This window comes from Neodiprion pinetum, chromosome 4, assembly GCF_021155775.2.
Source record: "Neodiprion pinetum isolate iyNeoPine1 chromosome 4, iyNeoPine1.2, whole genome shotgun sequence".
NCBI classification, from domain to species: Eukaryota; Metazoa; Arthropoda; class Insecta; order Hymenoptera; family Diprionidae; genus Neodiprion; species Neodiprion pinetum.
Window position 1 is genome coordinate 30,244,318 of NC_060235.2, and position 14,460 is coordinate 30,258,777.

At 37.7% G+C, this 14,460-nt stretch overlaps 1 protein-coding gene across 6 annotated transcripts; it reads left to right on the top strand.

Annotated features, from left to right (window-relative positions):
* Nucleotides 1-3,900: 3,900 nt before the first annotated feature.
* On the top strand, nt 3,901-13,784 carry LOC124218075 (fatty acyl-CoA reductase wat-like). 6 transcript variants are annotated; one of them, XM_046624471.1, is made up of 10 exons: nt 3,901-4,052; nt 7,301-7,387; nt 7,688-7,827; nt 9,520-9,768; nt 9,908-9,989; nt 10,345-10,518; nt 10,771-10,963; nt 11,153-11,401; nt 11,486-11,743; nt 11,856-13,784. In XM_046624471.1, exons 2-10 carry the CDS (start codon nt 7,303-7,305, stop codon nt 11,998-12,000), a joined length of 1,575 nt encoding a protein of 524 aa, XP_046480427.1. In that variant the 5' UTR covers nt 3,901-4,052; nt 7,301-7,302; the 3' UTR covers nt 12,001-13,784. The 6 variants fall into 6 exon arrangements, with proteins under 6 accessions (XP_046480427.1, XP_046480426.1, XP_046480429.1 ...); XM_046624470.2 differs by having other exon boundaries at nt 3,977-4,196; XM_046624473.2 differs by lacking the exon at nt 3,901-4,052 and adding an exon at nt 4,230-4,248.
* The last annotated feature ends 676 nt before the right edge of the window (nt 13,785-14,460 follow it).

Here is a 14,460-nt window from a genome sequence, read left to right on the forward strand (position 1 = left end):
TACTTACACCGGAAAGAAAACCTCTCGAATCTGGTGGCCGAAGAATGTAGACCTGACCTGTTAGTTTTAGCTTATTAATGATCAACGATGACGATGCTGGTTATTCAACAATCAGTTAACAAAGGTTCAAAAATTTTCCAATGAATTTAAATACGTATCAAATGATTTCGCAGTAAATTGAATGACTTAGATCTTTCTTTGACGTCACGAAACCTAGATATGTAATTAAGAAGAATTTCGGAAAGATTGATTTTACGCTAGATATGCGTTGGGTTAAAGACCAGCCACGATTTCAAACACGTCATGAATTTCACGGGCTCAAACAATAATTTGGCCGTTACAATGAAATGTTTATTGACTGGAACTCATATCCTCTGATATCTAATGGAATCATGTTCAATATAATCAGATTTAGAACAGAATCACTAATTTCTTATCCTTATGCTCGATCACGTGACATGCGGAAAGATCGAAGCGCGTGTTTGCTAGTCGATGTTCTGAACAGTGCTCCAATTCCGCAGCCCTGATTATCAAAGCAACGTTTAAAGATTTGGTCGTCACCATCGTGCTAAAGCAATTGTGAAACCAATATCACTCGCATAATGCACTGATTGAGAACAGGTGAATGCCCCGTTCTGCTCAGCGATGAATTTGCACAAAGTGACAGGTGATAATAGCCGTTGGTCTTTGAACTACCGTGAACTGGCAAAAACGTATAATTCATAATGGTACATAAATTCATGAATCATTTTTTACACATCGTAACAACATCATATTCACCGCGTCAGACATTACATTGAATGGTCATTCAAGTAGCATTATTCATGACTGCATATTTTCGCAACCACATTACTATGACCGGATTTATCAAAATTTTAGAACCTGAATACACTTTATATCAACACCTTCAGTAGGTTCAAACTTTTTTATGCCATGTCTCATAAGTGTCCTGCTATTTCGGCCAATTAATAAAGTCGCGGCAGTTCAAGTAAGAAGTGTTGATTTGTAACTATTCCGTCCTCACTTCACTTTCTAGTCTAAAACGTCCTCATGTATTAAGTTTGTCCGCTGTTCTTCGTCGCAGATCTAGCCGCTTGTCCGTGTCGCGCCACGAAACCGATCAGCTGATCACATGTAGTGCATCGTATACCTTCTGAAAATCATCTATGTTCGTCATCCATGGCACGTATGTCCTCGATTTTGTAAACTCTCAGTCTCAAACAAGTATCTCTCTCAAAATAAAGTGTATCGTTTCAATAAATTCTCGTCAGTTTATGAAATACCTTGTCCCATTTCACTCCTTTCAGCCATTCAACCGCTGATTCGTGAGTCTCGAGTCAATCCATTATCATCATGAATCTCTCTAAACAACTACGCACATCACTTTACCGTGCGTGCGTCATTTTAGACGCGACCGCCGAAGTATATTTGACAGCACTTCATTCGCTCCGTCATTCCCAAAACACATGATCGGCTAGATTCACATTAGTGCCAATGATGATCCTACTATTTGTTCGGCTTTTTTTATAGTAGAATTCAATATCTCTTTAAACGATTCATCTACGACTCATGACGATTATTATAACGTCAAGTGTTTGAAATTCCATAATTCAACTCTACAAACTGAATTCTGCCAAGACAGTTTAAACGTGTGTGTTTTTTTAAGTTTGTTCTTCCGTGTAAACTGAGCAACGTACTGTCGAACAAAATACTTTTTCATATAAAGGTCAAAATTATCATTAGCAGTTATGTAATTAGCCAGCAAATATTAAACTTATTTAAAAATCATTTTCTGTCTTCTCAAGAATCTAAATATATTGATCTTCAAAAGTGGTTATTTTATTCACGTTAATTGATAGTCTCGATATGTTAAAAGCGGAAAAGGATACTCTGCAGACTTTGCTGATATACCACAAATTAAACAACTATAAAAAATCCATCTACTACCCATGATCAAAAAAATTTTGTTGCGAGGAATACAGTAATTCCGTTAATGACAACATGGCATACATCACAAAACCATGTGTATCGGATACATGTGATATTTCGTTTGAAGCGAATCAGGGCCTGGGTGTTTTTAAACTTAGATTTTGTAATAATCGCCAAAAATCTAGCATATACTTTGCATCATCAATGCGCAGCTTGTCAACGAATTTTCCTCATTAAATCGACAGTTGGTTGCGAACTTGCTATAATTGTTCTTCACCGTCGCATGATTAGTTGCACTGAATTACTACACCTATCAGTAGAATAAGCTACCATCGAACGAGCAATCTGCGAGAGTAGTAGACTGAAATTATTCCCCCACCGACAAACTTTGTCGGACATGCAGTTTTGCCCATAATCGAAGGTCTTTACGCTTATCGTTAGATATAATATCTTCCTTACGGAAGGTGATGGCAGTGCCTGCAGATGAATGCGGAAGAAGAAGACAGACACGTTCACTGGGTGAACGTGGAGACTGGTTAGAAGGTACAAACTCTCTCACCCTCACCTCTGCGTAAAATACGCGAATGATAATCGTTTCTTTGAGAAGAGGATAATAATACCACAATAAAAGAATTGCAGATGTCAATGAATATACCTAATTGCATCATGCAAAGACAGTATTATCACGATTCGTATCGGCAAATAATTAATTATGAATCATACGAAACGTAGCTATAATTTGTATTTGAAATGGCGATTGCATGACGAGTTTAAGTTAGACATATAAGTTTTAAGTACCTTTTTATACATTTACGTAAAGCCTTTACATCAGATCAATAATATTATCGTTTACAATACGTAGATACGTAAATCCAGTTTCAAGACCTTCGACCGAACTCATAGGTTGATTGAGAATTTTTCAACAATAATTTCCTCCAAACGATTTCTTTTTTATACGTGGTTTACGTAATTTCCGACCAAACAAAAACAGTAGCTGACTGCAATAACAAGCTACAGCCGACGTCGTACCCATTTTTTCGAAATGATGAGGCGGTTATTATATTTCTTGTTTTGCGTTCCTCTCACTGAGGCGGTACTGTAATACTAAAAACTCCTAAAACCCGGGGCCACTCTGTTTTCTATTTATTCCACTGGTCAACAGTAGTTTTGTTGCCCTTGATACTTGAATGCCCTTGGTATAATTTGGTGTCAACGATCCTAGGAGTGAGCGTAGTCTTTCGATATTACCTCTAGTTACTTATTTTATTAAAGAAATACCACACAGCTCAACAAAATAATTTTTTTTTCATGCGCGTGAATTTTTGTGTTTGAGAACGTAGAATTTACGAACAAAATCATGATTGCATTAGAACCCCCCCCCCCCCCCACAATATTACGCTGACGTAGAAACTAGAGCCAATCTAACATAACCATGACTTTATTCGTAAATACTACGTTCTCGAACACCGAAATTCATGAAAAAAAATCAGGGCAACAAAAAGAAAGAATTTTTTTTTTGCTGAGCCGTGTTATTATCCTGCAGGTAATTCATACGTTGCTCAATGACCCAACGAGTTGTGCATCGAGTATGCGGTAAGACCGCAGGATGAAAGACCCGTTCGGAAAATGGAAAGTGAACCAGTTCAGCATACATACACCCTAATTTGCAGCGAAGGTGAAAGAGATTTTGTTTATTGCGTTCGAAGCTTCACCAGCATCGCAATTACTCGTGCTATGATTTCCTCACCTTATGTTTCGTTTTACCCCGTATAATGGTTTGTTTTAACTTGTGATATTACTTGTCGCAGGTGACGATCGAATGTCAGTGTAGACATGATAAAACTTCGGTTCGATGTCGCGGAGAAATATGGAAGGAAAATTCCCATCTGGATTATCGTTACCGCGAAATCCTCATCGATGAACTTGGCGATTTCTTGGACTGATCGTATTTACAGGTGGTAGGAGGACAGCGTTCTCCCTGTGTGGGCGGGAACTTTCAACAGGGAGGGGAACTCATTCATCGCTGTATAAGAGTGAGGTGATGACTGAGGCAGCTGGCTACCGTACAACCAAACTGTCGAAGAGAACACATCGGAATCGTAGCAGTTTTTCATATTGAGAAAGTTCGTATTACTCAAAGTATTTGCTTGGAGAACAGGATTCTCAGAAAGAAAATTTCCAGTGAACGTAACGATAGTTGTAAAAGTGTTTCATTTTACGGTGACGACATTTTACATAGGACTGGTATTATTGGATAACAGCTTCCAGTGAGTAAAGTCAATTTTCACACAGACGGTATCGCAAGCCCATGTGTCAATGGTACGAAACATTATAGAATCTATGACTGAAACTACTGTCACTGTAATCGTTGCATTATATTGATGTAATCCAGTCCGATAGATGAAATGAAGATGACTACCGCAAAATTCAATTAGGCGTATAATCCCGATTTTAACATTGTCGAAAAAATACTGAGTATCTGATAAACCGCGACTCCGGAGATACATGTTATTGCGACGTTGACACTTTATTGTAGTCTTTGAAATCGTTATTCCACTCACGATTGCAGGGTCAAGCAGAGCATCGATGTTATAATTATTCCTGGGTATGATCATTTACGGATTTTTTCATGAGACGGTAGATTATTGAGTTATCTTTGACACTCCAAGGGAGTAGAAATACTTCAAAGTAATAGCGTGAAACGAAAGTCGGCACTAGCTAATAATATCCAACATACATAGCATTTCAAACCATGGATAATTACCCGAAATTGTAACGGTCAATAGATTCCTAAAATTGGACGGGCGAATTGTAGATCATGTTCATATACACCAGTTCTGTAGGTACGCACTTTACACAGTCGCCTAAATTAGTAAGTAAGTTGAACAGGTTTAATTAAATTATTTAACGACTGCGAAATAATTCGCTACATGGGACGTCTTAAATTGAAAAATACATTTTTTTCCCTTCGCATCTTTATTTATAAGCTATGGCCAAATGGGATCGTCGCGTTCTTGAGTATTTAGAATGTCAATGATCGCAGGAATTCACATTAAAGCCCAATGAAAAGCCCACGAACAAAGATGTAAATATTTGATAATGAAACAGTGTGAACAGTTTTTGACCGGTCAATGAATTATTTCAAGTGCAATACACGACGGTCATAACCGTGTAATGGTCTCCATATTATGAAAAGATACGCGCGTCCAATTTTCAGAATATAAACGTCACTCTGGTAATTACAAAGTCTTCGATAGAGACGTCTTATGTGTTCATTTAATCACGAGTTAATAACAATAATAATAAAGATTATTATTAACAGAGATTTGGTAAAGTGGCGATGTCGCATTTCAAAAGATGGGTCAAAATCGTTCTTCGTTTCGTCCCGGAAGAATGATTCCATTTGCGAATAAACCAACCTCTGATATCTGAACTCTACTGAATCAACAAAAAAAAAAAAAAATACAGTTCCAAGATCGGCAAAGTCAGTATTAACATTTTAACGGCCTCCGGCTGCGGCCACCATACGATTATGGAAAGGGCAAAATTGTGACTCGAAAGCAATGACGAGGAGGAAGCTCTTTATTTGAGCAGAAATGCGAAGAAAATTATTTGCAACACAGAAAACGGCATCGTATCGGTTTCGAAGATCTTGAAAGATCTTCAAGTCCTACGGTAAAGAGCGGTGTTAACTTTACGCACGCATACGTACACGTTATTATTGCGCCAACTCGCCTAACATAATTCTCGCAGTTCTATACATGATACCGGCATTAAACTTTTGACAAGTATTGTTGGGTTTAACGAAGTCTTAAGACTGGGCGAAATACCCTAATTTCATAAATATTTTTAATAAATCCCATCGTGCCAACTCACATTCTGAAATTTGCAGATACCTGTACATGCTCAATACCACTGTACAATCAACATTAAACCACCTTTATCCATTAAATGTCACATATTCATAATTCAGCTTCGACTAAAATTCGTTTCGTCAATTTACATAAGGCCATTGATTTTGTTGGGATAATTATAATTCTTGCAAGCAAGCAAAATGCCTCTTATTTTATACCGGTGGATCACCTTGATGCTCAACTGCTACTACTATTGCAACTACACAAGCACCGTCTGACTGGACTGACCAGTTGAGAGTAGACGCTCCATGTGCAACAACAGTTCCACAATTACTCCGTATCCTAACATAAGTACAACTTGAGATTTTTGTTTAGTTTCTTATATTTTCAAAATCCTCAACGACGACTTTCGACACGCTCCAACCGTTAAAATTCTCTTCAAAGTAGAACATACTCGTAGAACTTGTCGTAGAACATACTCAGGCGAAAGTTGGACTCGATGAATATGTATTTATTATAAAAAAAAAAAGAACAAAATTAGTAAAGGCAAATCAGGCTTTAAATAAATTTCAGGAACCGAACTGATCGAATAGGAAGCATTCTCACCGCATTTTTGACACTTCGAAAAAGAACGACAACAATCTCGCCTGACATTGCAAACTTATTGCGAAATCGTTGTTTCAAAATATTTCACAAGTATGTTACATAAATAAGAATTCGTTCCGATGCTCGTACATACGCAGTACAGATTATTGTTATGAATTTGATCATTATTTCTCAATGTTTCACGGCTGGATCATATATCGTTTGTTTTCCGTTGCACCGGCCTCCACCTGAAACAAACACCAGCTTGCGAGTCCTGTGAATATCCGGTATCGAATTTTTGCAATTGCATTATTTTCAGCGTAAATCGTATAAACATATCTACGAGATTATCTTGTATCGGGTATAAACCAACCTTCGCATAACTGGATCACAAGCTTAATTACATGCTAGGAACGTTAAATCCAAATCTCGCAAACGGCTAACAAATATTAAATCGGGCCTGGCTGCGTAACGAAAATTCATTATAACCACTGACAGATTGCGAACTACGCCGGGGAAAGTCGTTTTACAACTGCGCGCAAATGTAACCACAATATCCGTGTACATTTAGACACACTTTTAGACATACCAAGCACACATGTACCGTTAACCGGGTAAAGTCATTCGTGCAGGCCGCAAGATGATTCAGGTTGAAATCTAATATGGGTAATGAGAGTATTTCCTTTCCATGTAATCTTCCAAGTTTTATCACTTACTGTATGTTTCATACACATCACGTAAGGATATACACGTAGTGAAAATTAACGACCAATAGCAAAGGAATAATAACGTATAATTAATGGTATCAAAAATGAAGAAATAAAAGTCTCGACTATCTAAACATATTCCATTTTTATGACCATAGGCGAGTTATCGTTCTTCGCTGTTTTTTTTTTTTTTGTTTTCCTTAAATTTATTACTCTATTTCCCAGAAATGACGATCATTGCGGATGATATAACGAGTGTGCAAAAAACCCCGATTCAGGAATTCTACGCTGACCAGAAGGTATTTATCACAGGTGAGTAAAAAAAAAAAAATGTTTTCAAGTATTTTGTTTTAACGTAAAAAATTTTATAGATGGGCATTGTATTCAAAGTCTATTCGCGACGGTTACTAATTTCAACAATATGTAAAAAACGTTGGAGAGTTTTGGTTATGTGACATACGATGCTGCTCGCTGAGCTACTCATTATTTTATAGTCCAATATAGCGGCATCAATTACTAACTAATCTGAACTCGCGTACGCACAATTCCTAATCTGTAAGTTTCATGAACACGACACAATTTCATATCTCTTTCTTCCATTTCCCTTTCCAGGTGGTACTGGATTTTTGGGTAAAATTCTCATCGAGAAATTATTGCGAAGCTGTCCAGAGCTGTCAACAATTTACCTTCTAATTCGAACAAAGAAGGGCAAGGACGTTCATAATCGACTAGACGATATCTTCAACGATCCCGTAAGCGAATTAAATCATTGACATATTGTCGCAACGATACTTTATCATGTACCAAAATTCCGATACTTTTTACCGCCTGAATGCTGCAATCGTCTCGAATACAACTCGTAACCCATTGCAATATTGAGCACAACCATTGGCCCACTTCTAACTCAATACTTAATTTGTAGTTGCGTAAAATTATTCTAATTTATTATCGCGCGAGTATTCTAAGAGAAAGAAAAAGAAACTTCCCGTGTATCTTAATCTGCGAATGAATCGACAGTTTACGACACTCGGACGATTTGAAATTTGTCTAGACATGTGTAACGACAATATTTGGAATTCTTTTATATAGGTACGCCTTGAGGCTGAAATTATTGTATAATTCATGAGTGTACACGAAATATCCAATACAAAAAGGTGCAGCGTACGTCAGTATTTCTGTATAATATTATATACATAATAAATTCACGCACACAATAAGTTGTCTGTTAATTGCAAAGTCGAAGTATTCTTTGCGTAATCTTCGTTTGTAAAAGGAATATGAGCAAATATTGAATGCGTTTTTTTTGGAAATAAACATCAAGTATGAAATATCTAAAAACATGAAATACCGAAACTTGTTTCAAGCATCTTAACGAGTCAGATGACGAAGCGGATCTCACAATGAACATCCATTAACCTATCCGTTAACCGAAATACATTAAAAACGTCATCATCAGGAATATGACTGTATATTACGATAAACATTAAATGTCATTATATATGGCTACACAGAATGAAGGATCTAAATATCAGGTGGACCATCTTTGTCGGCTAGTCTTTCCGATAACCGGTGATCAATCTATATACTGAAAATAAACCAACCCGAGTTGTGAGATTCATTTCTACTCTTCAACGAGACAAGTCGAGGTTTTGAAAAAGAAACGATTCGAAGCATTGATCAGAACTTGATGTATACATGACAAAAGAAATGCGTGTATATATGCAGCTTCAATTGTTGAACGTGAACCTTGCACTTTTTCGGAGACTGGTAGGACAAGTATGAAATAATTCAAGAGACAGACGATATTTTGTGTTTCACATTGCCAGTCTACCGCTGCGGTTTTTTATTGGATGCAGACAACTATAAAATTTACTGTCGTTAACAAATCCATAGCATAAGACCATCAATTTTAGAATATAATTCGACACTGAATAAGCTACAGAAGAAATTGTAAATTAATTCAGACTTTTAGCTGAGACGCCGGTCGGTTAAATAAATTTTTTTCGTATTAACATACCCAAGCATTCGTGTCTTTGTATTTTCGCTATAAACAATACATAAAACCTCGAGACTGGCTCGAGATAAATCGGTTAATACAGATCTTAATAAAATATACTGCAGTGACCCATGCGTCAATATTAATTACTGCTCCGAAATCAATGAACAGATTAAACACTCTATTTTTTACGTGACGGATACACGAAGCACCAAAGCGTCTGTTGACAATTTCTAAGTAATCAGACTCCAGATTCCTGCATATATGTTACCGAACGTGCCAAAGCAAAACTTTCTATTACGCGAGATCGGTGACCACACGGTCAAACAGTCAAGCTGGCCAACCTATGTTCAGCAAACGTACAAAATTTGTAAATCGAAGCCCTTCTAACCGGCGAGTATCTCCCCATTTTCAAAATTTTAATTCAATGGCGATGCTTTTCTAACAGATCTTCGATCGTCTGAAGTCAGAACAGCCCAAATACCGGCACAAGATAGTCGTAGTTTCGGGCGACTGCAGCCTCCCCAACTTGGGTTTGTACAACGACGACAGGGATCTTTTGATTCGTGAAGCATCCATCGTTTTTCACGTTGCCGCGACGGTGCGTTTCGATGAACAACTCAAGTATGCCGTTGCGATTAACGTCAACGGCACGAAGGAGGTGCTCGACATGTGTCGATCCATGTACAATTTAAAAGTGAGTATGATCGGCGTTCATGAGCATCGATCCATTCTCCACGGCTTCGTTTCCTCTACCAATTAACGCGACACTGTAGTCTGAGATCTCCGACTCTGTCCATTTTACACACGTGTATAATCGCAAGTTGTTTTTCCAGTCCGTTGTCTACGTATCCACGGCGTACAGCAACTGCAACCGTTCGATTATCGAAGAAAAAATTTACTCACCGCCCATTTCAGGTAATATTAATCACGTTATTTGTTTACAATAACATATATGTATATGTATATATACAACATGGTTGCAAATATATACACGTGTTTGCACAATAGTTGCGATGCATCGATAAACAGTAAACAAGTGTGATATAAATTCGAGCGTGAATAAGACAACAGATTGATCAGGCGATAGCGTCCAACAGCATATTCACGTAAAATAATACCATTATCTCCTATTTCTGGAAATTACTCACACGATACTATCGTGAAAACAAATGTCTTTCTAGTTTTCTTTTAACATTCAATGACACTTTTTACGGGTAGCTAGCACTTGCCTTTGGCGCAAACTCGGTTTAACCGCAAATCTGTACTTCAGGTGACACCCTGGGAAAGCTGACGGAAGGTATGGACGAAGCGAAGCTGAACAAAATTACACCCACCCTTTTAGGAGATTATCCCAACACCTATGTGTTCACTAAGGCGATCGCAGAGTCGACAGCTAAGGAATACGGCAAGGATCTACCCTTGGGTATATTCAGACCAGCAATGGGTAAGCGGAACGGAGATTTGTCATCGTTCCACGAATCCACCGTTTTCCGAAACCATTCGTTCGTGTTTTCGTGACTAAATGAAGAACTGATAATCATTGTGCTCATTTTATCAAATGAAACCTTATTGAATTTACACTGCACCAATATCCAAACCGTTCTGCTCAACGTTTTTTCGCGACCATGCAATTTCACCTATAATTTCTGTAAGGTTTTCTCGAACCAGCATAACACTAGATTACTACTGTCCAAAGTTATCTCGACTGCCCACGAGCCGATCGAAGGTTGGATCGACAACGTCTTCGGGCCAACAGGTGGAATCGTCGGGGCCGGTGCTGGCCTTATCAGAACATTCAACGTGGACAGTGAATGCACCGCAGAACTGGTGCCCGTCGACATGACCGTAAATGCGCTTGTTGCCACAGCTTGGGACATTGCAATGAACAAGTGAGTGGTGAATCTATACCTCTCGCAACGAACCCCGTTTTCTTCACTTTTCACTTTTCGATTAGACATTGAATAGAGAAAAAAAGAGCGTATGACGAGAGTCGGAATGTGCAAAAATACACACGGCGTGATAAATATTCGCTCACAGATATGATGTAAAAAATATCTCACAGCGTAAAATTATTCCAGAAACATAACGACCGAACCGCCAACTTACAACTACGTAGCGACGACGAAAAAGAAGAACATCACATGGGGCGAGTACAACAATTTCGCCCTCAAGTATGGAATACTGAGACCAAGCACCCGCAGTATATGGTGTTACGTTAACTACTCAACCAAGTACGTCATGCTTTACAATGTACTGACGGTACTCCTGCACCTCCTACCTGCGCTGCTTCTCGACACGGGTCTGGTTCTTACAGGACAAAGTCCAAAGTGAGTATGGAATGAAGATAACGATACGCCGCGGTACGTCGAGTTTGTTTGTCGTCATTGACTAAATAAAATTTTTGTATCTAGGATGCTCAAGATATACAAAAAGATCCACAAATTCGCATCGTGCACCTCGTACTTTGCGCGAAGATCATGGAAGTTCCAAACCGATAATACACAAGCACTTTGGGACAAATTGGCTACCGAAGACAAGAACAACTTTTTCTTTTCCATGGAAGATTTCGACTGGGACAGCTATATGAACAAGTATATCACCGGACTAAGAATATATATTTTCAAGGATGATCCGAGCTCGATTCCTGCTGCACGAAAGCGGATGGCCGTGTAAGAAAACCATCTTCTCTTTTAGAGTCAAGGAAACACCGCAAGTTTATATCTTTGCCCTCATCTTTTTTGTCAGCCGTTTTCACTACATGAACATTGTCGATATTTACAGGATGAAGGTGTTCCACAATATTATCGTATATTCGTTCCTGGCGTTCGTGATCTGGATCTGCTATAAATTAGTGTGGCTCGGTCTGTCCTTAGGCCATACAGCAGGAACAACTTACGTCAATGAGAACATCGCAGCCTTTCGGTAAATCGAAGGATATTGATAGCTCGAAACAAAATATGGAGATGCTTGCTCAAGCCGCGAGAGAACTATAACACAGTTCCATGGAACTTACGTATACGTGAAATACGACGAATGAACATGGTGTTGTATCGTTTTTGTACAAAGAAGCAAGACGTGAATATTTCGATTTGCAGTACATAATTTCAAGATTAGAAAGTGAGTCCCGCATCTTGATTCAAGATTGAAAGTACAGTAAGACCTAGAATAATATTTCGGACAACCGTCGTTTCAGAGAATTTCTTCATTCTGTCTTTTTTATTTCTTTCCCAAGACAGACAGTTTCGAGATATCTGGATTTATAAGCTCACGTGTAACAGTTCGCAATATTGCCGGCGGTTGCATGATAATTAGATAAAATGAACTCGAATAGTAATTTAGACACTCCCGAGTCCAACTTTCAAATTTCAAAGTTCAACACCAATTTTAAACCGCGTACACAAATTTTTTGTCCGCAGTTTCTAAACACTGAATTGGTCGCCTTTTTCCTCTGATTTGCCAACTGGCTTGGTGAATTATTTTTAGTCAAATTTCTCTGCAGTGGGAGAAGAAAACCGAACTATGGTCTATCTTTTCATAAGTTCAGGTATCAATGTATAGGTACAGGTCACAAGATGGCAATGAGAATAATTCACTCTCTTAAGGTGATGGTAGTTTGAACAGTTTTAAGAAGTCCCTCACATATCTGTGACGTGTAAAAATACTTTTAGAATAATATAGTATACAGCGATAGTGCGTGAAGTATCTATCGGATAAGAACCAATATGCACCAGTCAAGGATCGTGAGAGGATTTTTGAGTATAAAAACGTGCTACGTGGAAAGAATTTAGATGCACTTCGAACTTTTCAATAAGTATAAATTAATCACCATTCATCGTATCCATTACCTACCGTTAGTGCGGGTAACCTTAATGATTTCACGGAGACCGATAATTATTAAAAATATTTGACGGTTTGATTATGACATACCAACGTGTAGATCTGACTTTCGTTATCTTTTGCATTCCTTCCATACAAGGGCTGTTTCAACGAAGCGGTTGAGGCGTCGACATCATTGGAAATCACTTTTTAATCTCCGAAATGCCACTGAAATCAGTAACATTGAAACGAAATTCTGTATCAGTAATCATCAAGGGAATCATTGGTAGTCATGAGCAATCATCTACGATTACAGGAATTTCTTTATAATCTTGAGAAATCATAAGAAATTACGTAATTAAAGTAAAGCTTAATTGTCAAGTAAACTCTCGTAATCATTCTATAATAGTGGCAATTTTTGCTTCGGTAAAACATCCCTTGCTCTCAAATTTTACCAGGGCAACTTGAAGCTTTACTGTATACGAAATATAGTTGAGATTCAGGAAAAGTCTAGTAGCGCCGATAAATGGTGTACGAGATTATAAAGAAGATCTGAAAACCGACTGAGCTATCCTATTTATTAACTCAACATATTTACTCCATCCACGTATCGGTAATCGAATAATTTGTACAGTAGCATATTATCATACGTTTTATTTTATTTTTATAAACGGAAGGATTTTAGTACGACAACGAAAGAAAGACACTTTTTGCCAGTTTCCAAACCCCGTTTTATTCTACAGCTTTACGTGATATAATTTAATGTTTAAGGATATCGTTTTAGTTATAAGTTGCATACGTTTGTGGTTTATTGCATACCGATATTGATTTATCGATCAAATTATAAAATTTTGTAAAATAAATGAACCAATAAAAGAATTTATCCAATGAAAATTGTCTACAGTCTACTTATTTTTGTATAAGATAAACCCTTAGAAGAAAATCTTGTAAACTGCAACTTCGCATCATACATAGAACTTCTGAATAAGATTAGGTATGCATTTAAATTAAACCCTGAGCGAAAGCGAAAAGGGCAAATTAACGCATTTGACCTTCCACAAGACCAAATATTTATTTACTCTATTTAAATATCTTGTAAAAGACAGTCGCCGTTAGGAATATTTTCTAACTTTTTTTCGGCAACCACTTCGTAGGATAGAAATATCATTTCATTACCAATCGCCACCTGAACTAGGATACAAAGATATTCATACCTCCTGTTGTTGCATCTACACAGTTTTATTTTATCGACGCGTGCTTACTTAAAGAGAACCGATCAACCGGTTTTGGTACCGATCACCGTATTCGATATTACCAACAGCTGTTGGTGAAAAAACGATGATTTTTCTGACAGATGGCATGCAGAGCTAATTCCCAATCGTTGTTATACGATACGATGTGTGTACCAGTCCATCAAGCAGTTGATAAATCATTTTTTTTTTTTTTTTTTTCAGAAAAATCTGCAGTAGATAAATCAGAATTTTCATACGTAGACAAATAATACCGATATTCCAACAGTAATTCAAGTGCTGTTCTAATCGCCTTCAAGGTGCGATTTTCTAATAAACTT

What these genes read in the sequence shown, in the direction of transcription:
- LOC124218075 (XM_046624468.2), top strand. Translation starts at nt 6,092, where the DNA reads ATGTGCAACAACAGTTCCACAATTACTCCGTATCCTAACATAA. An exon ending in CCAGAAGGTATTTATCACAG is followed by an intron (nt 7,388 to 7,687) that starts GTGAGTAAAAAA and finishes TTCCCTTTCCAG; the next exon opens with GTGGTACTGGATTTTTGGGT. An exon ending in TATATTCAGACCAGCAATGG is followed by an intron (nt 10,519 to 10,770) that starts GTAAGCGGAACG and finishes TACTGTCCAAAG; the next exon opens with TTATCTCGACTGCCCACGAG.